This window comes from Bidens hawaiensis, unplaced genomic scaffold (assembly GCF_021521415.1).
Source record: "Bidens hawaiensis isolate Kalapana, Puna unplaced genomic scaffold, B.hawaiensis_p1.1 tig00029353_1, whole genome shotgun sequence".
Taxonomy (NCBI): domain Eukaryota; kingdom Viridiplantae; phylum Streptophyta; class Magnoliopsida; order Asterales; family Asteraceae; genus Bidens; species Bidens hawaiensis.
In genome coordinates, this window is record NW_027494858.1 from 90,354 (window position 1) to 93,575 (window position 3,222).

The 3,222-nt window shown below is 41.8% G+C and overlaps 1 protein-coding gene across 1 annotated transcript; it reads right to left on the reverse strand.

Moving 5' to 3' along the window:
- Positions 1-1,438: 1,438 nt before the first annotated feature.
- On the reverse strand, positions 1,439-2,892 carry LOC143578821 (uncharacterized). The gene is made up of 3 exons (XM_077062292.1): positions 2,086-2,892; positions 1,903-1,941; positions 1,439-1,624 (listed from the first exon to the last, which is right to left on the reverse strand). Exons 1-3 carry the CDS (start codon positions 2,882-2,884, stop codon positions 1,497-1,499), a joined length of 966 nt encoding a protein of 321 aa, XP_076918407.1. The 5' UTR covers positions 2,885-2,892; the 3' UTR covers positions 1,439-1,496.
- Between the last annotated feature and the right edge of the window lie 330 nt (positions 2,893-3,222).

Sequence of the window (3,222 nt, forward strand, 5' to 3'; positions counted from 1 at the left end):
TACATACCTACCCGCATCATACCCAAAGATCAAGCAAAAAAATCGGGAATTTTTGCAAGTGACATTAGGAAACCCGCGGGAAGAATCCCCACGGAGAACCTTAAAACTAGAAACCCTTTTCAAAACCCCTTGCTCAAAGTCCAAAAGTTCACCTCACTTTATTAAACATTCATGAGAAGAACATTGGACTGGGGGGACTTGAAGAGGTAGGTCCCAGCAGAGACCAGTTGGTCCCGCAAGACTCACCTTGAACAGGGACGTCTACGCAAAGGCCATCTGCTCCCGCAGGACCCACCATGCTCATAGGATCTTACGCGCAGTACACAAGCTGAACACGCAGGGAAAGCCTCCCAATGGTGAAGTACCCCGCCTGTTCCCGCAGTTGCGGATACAAGCCATCAGGAAAGGCTACCCGCAGACAGCAGGGCTACACGCACAAGACATTAGCTACTTCAGTAGTCACATGAAGGAATGAGCAAGGCGGGAACAATCCCGCCTAAATGAGCCAGTCCGATTCTGAAAGATCTCTTGTACCATACCTACCAAAGTATGGATAGGACAGACGATCTGACCAGAACAGCCCATGAGCCAATCACAGGGTGACAGCTCATCGACAACAGGACGAGGAGGAGCACCCTCTAGTACTGTTTGTCACTATTAGCCGCTGCCTACTCACCAACCCTTACTGAGGAGCATGCGCGGCCTACAGTTGGTGGAATAGTGTTACTGTTGGCCGTAACCTATTCACCAACCAGCATGGCCTGCGTACAATCCACAGTAAGTAGGACGTGCATAATCTACAGTTGGTGGAATAGTGCAGCCGACTTTGTTACTGTTGGCCGTAACCTACCCACCAACCAGTATGGCCTGTGCATAGTCCACTGTTGGTTGAACAGGAATACTATTCAGCCGGCTGTACCTTCTAGGAAACCTACCTTCGGCTATAAATACTCCAATATCTTGGAATGGTAAGATCATCTGCTATCCAGTTATCTAGCAATCTCTTAATATACACTTATATTCAGAGCAACCTAGTCTGATTCTCACGCCGGAGGGTGGTCACAAGGAGGAACCCCCCCCCCCTTCTCAGTGACGAGCTTACGGTGTTTGTTTTGCAGGTCTCCTGAAGAACAGCCTTCTCAGCTAGACCTCATTCGTGGGAAACATTACTTAACCCCCAGATTATCTATAATCTGTACCGGGTCACTTAGTGTTTCTTCATCCTCCCATCAACTTCGAGTTGGTTACATGTCCCTTGATAGACGGAAAAGAAATGTCTTCATTGAAAATACTCAATTGGAAACTAGCTCGCAAGAAAAGAAAAGAAAAGCTAATTAAATAAATTTCGGACAAAATGTTACAAACTTTATATAATATAATATAGAATGATATCACACGGATTTAAGTTAAAACTAAAAGGGGAAGATTAATATACTATACGATTGAGATTGTGGGAGTAATATAATAACTAAGTGGATTTAAAAAAGAAAATAAAATCAAAAAAGCCTATTTTCATTGCTTTGAACTCCATGCGTCACAGGTGCTTGAGCTCGTACTTTCCTAAAGTACCAAACGCCAGCCCCTATTCCGATGGCTCCGGCTACAGAAACTGCGGTCGCTGTCCCTGTAAAATAAAACCAAACATAAATATAAACCTTTAGTACATGGAACCGAAAAGTTGTCTGATAGATAAAAACATGAGTATTCGTGGGTTGACAAAAGCACGAACCGTTTAATCTATTTTATTTGCATATTGGACTTTAAAAATATAAATTTACAATAATAATAATACCGTGCAAATATTCATATTTCGTGTTAAGTTCATGCTTGTCCCGTTTAATATATATAAAGATTATTTGAAATGCATCTAAAAACATTATACATTAGGAATGTCTTTCTCACCCGCAATTACTCGAGAACTTCTCCCGTGTTGAGAATGATCTGCAAGGCGAAAACTCGTAGTTAACAACTTTTATTGATGGAAATCATGAGCCTTCCCTAAAATGTTCTCGGTTATAATAACGTTACGCAGTTATATTTTGTTTTGTTTTTAAGTTTTATTGTCACTAACAAGTTTAAACGTACCTTTGCAATAAGTGGTAACATTTCCTTTATCACATAAGCACGAAAAACCGTGTGTTTCGACATCGAATCCACACGTACCGCCGCCCTTACTCCCGTCCTGACACTCCAAACATCGCGTCGTCACCGGGATATCAAAGTCTATCCGGATCCCGTGCTCGGGAGCCGTGTTATAAGTTTGTGACACCCCCAAGTTCCTCCAATATACACTAGTATAAGTCTCACAATACTTCAACATTAACCTCAATGACTCGGTTGCCTTCGGGTAATAAGAGCAACACGAGGTCGCGCCACCCAACGCGTGTGCACACTCGGGCACATGCCTACACAAATAACTAGCACTATCACATGTCGAGTCACATCGGTCTGGGAAGCGTTCACAGTATACCGGCTTCGGCTCCACGATCACATCCTTTTCGCTACAGTTAAAAAAAAGATAGTCGTTTTGTGGTGATAACGAGAAATGTATGCTTGTGTCGAGGCTAAAGGGGCGGGTGGGTCGAAAGCGCTCCCCGTCTTGGCAACTCCACATGTACGGGTCGGTTACTAGGATGTGAGGATCCGAGTAGTCGACTCGTCGAACGGGGTATCTGCCAGACGGGGTGCGCAGTTCGAGGTTGTTGGACTCGGAGCATACTAGGATGTGTCTATAGTAGGGGCTGCCACAACCATCATCAATGCCAAAAGGGTAGTTGATTTGTATGTCACCACAAGATGACCTGCAAAGACTTGATTTGGATATTACAAGGGTGCAAAGTGTAAATATCATTAAAGTTAGAAATATGATGACATTTGAGTCCATGACAAACATTTGTGGGAATGATCAGAAAACAAGAGTGAAGTGAGGATTTAGGAAGAGACAATGAAGAATCTTTTAAGCTTATTTTTATGTATGATTTTGTTTTGATTTATCTTTTAGCTTTTTCTTTTTCAGTAGATATACTAATTTCTCTTTAATTCCTATACATTATACTAAAATTCTTAGCCTGCAGAGCAAGATATGATTTATACTTTCTTCATCTACAAGCTACATTGATTTCAAAACTTTCCAACTCAAATGATAAAGCATTACTTATGTACTGGTTTCGATTTATTATTTTTTTTTCTAAAATAATTTTTAAGATTATATAATACTAAGCA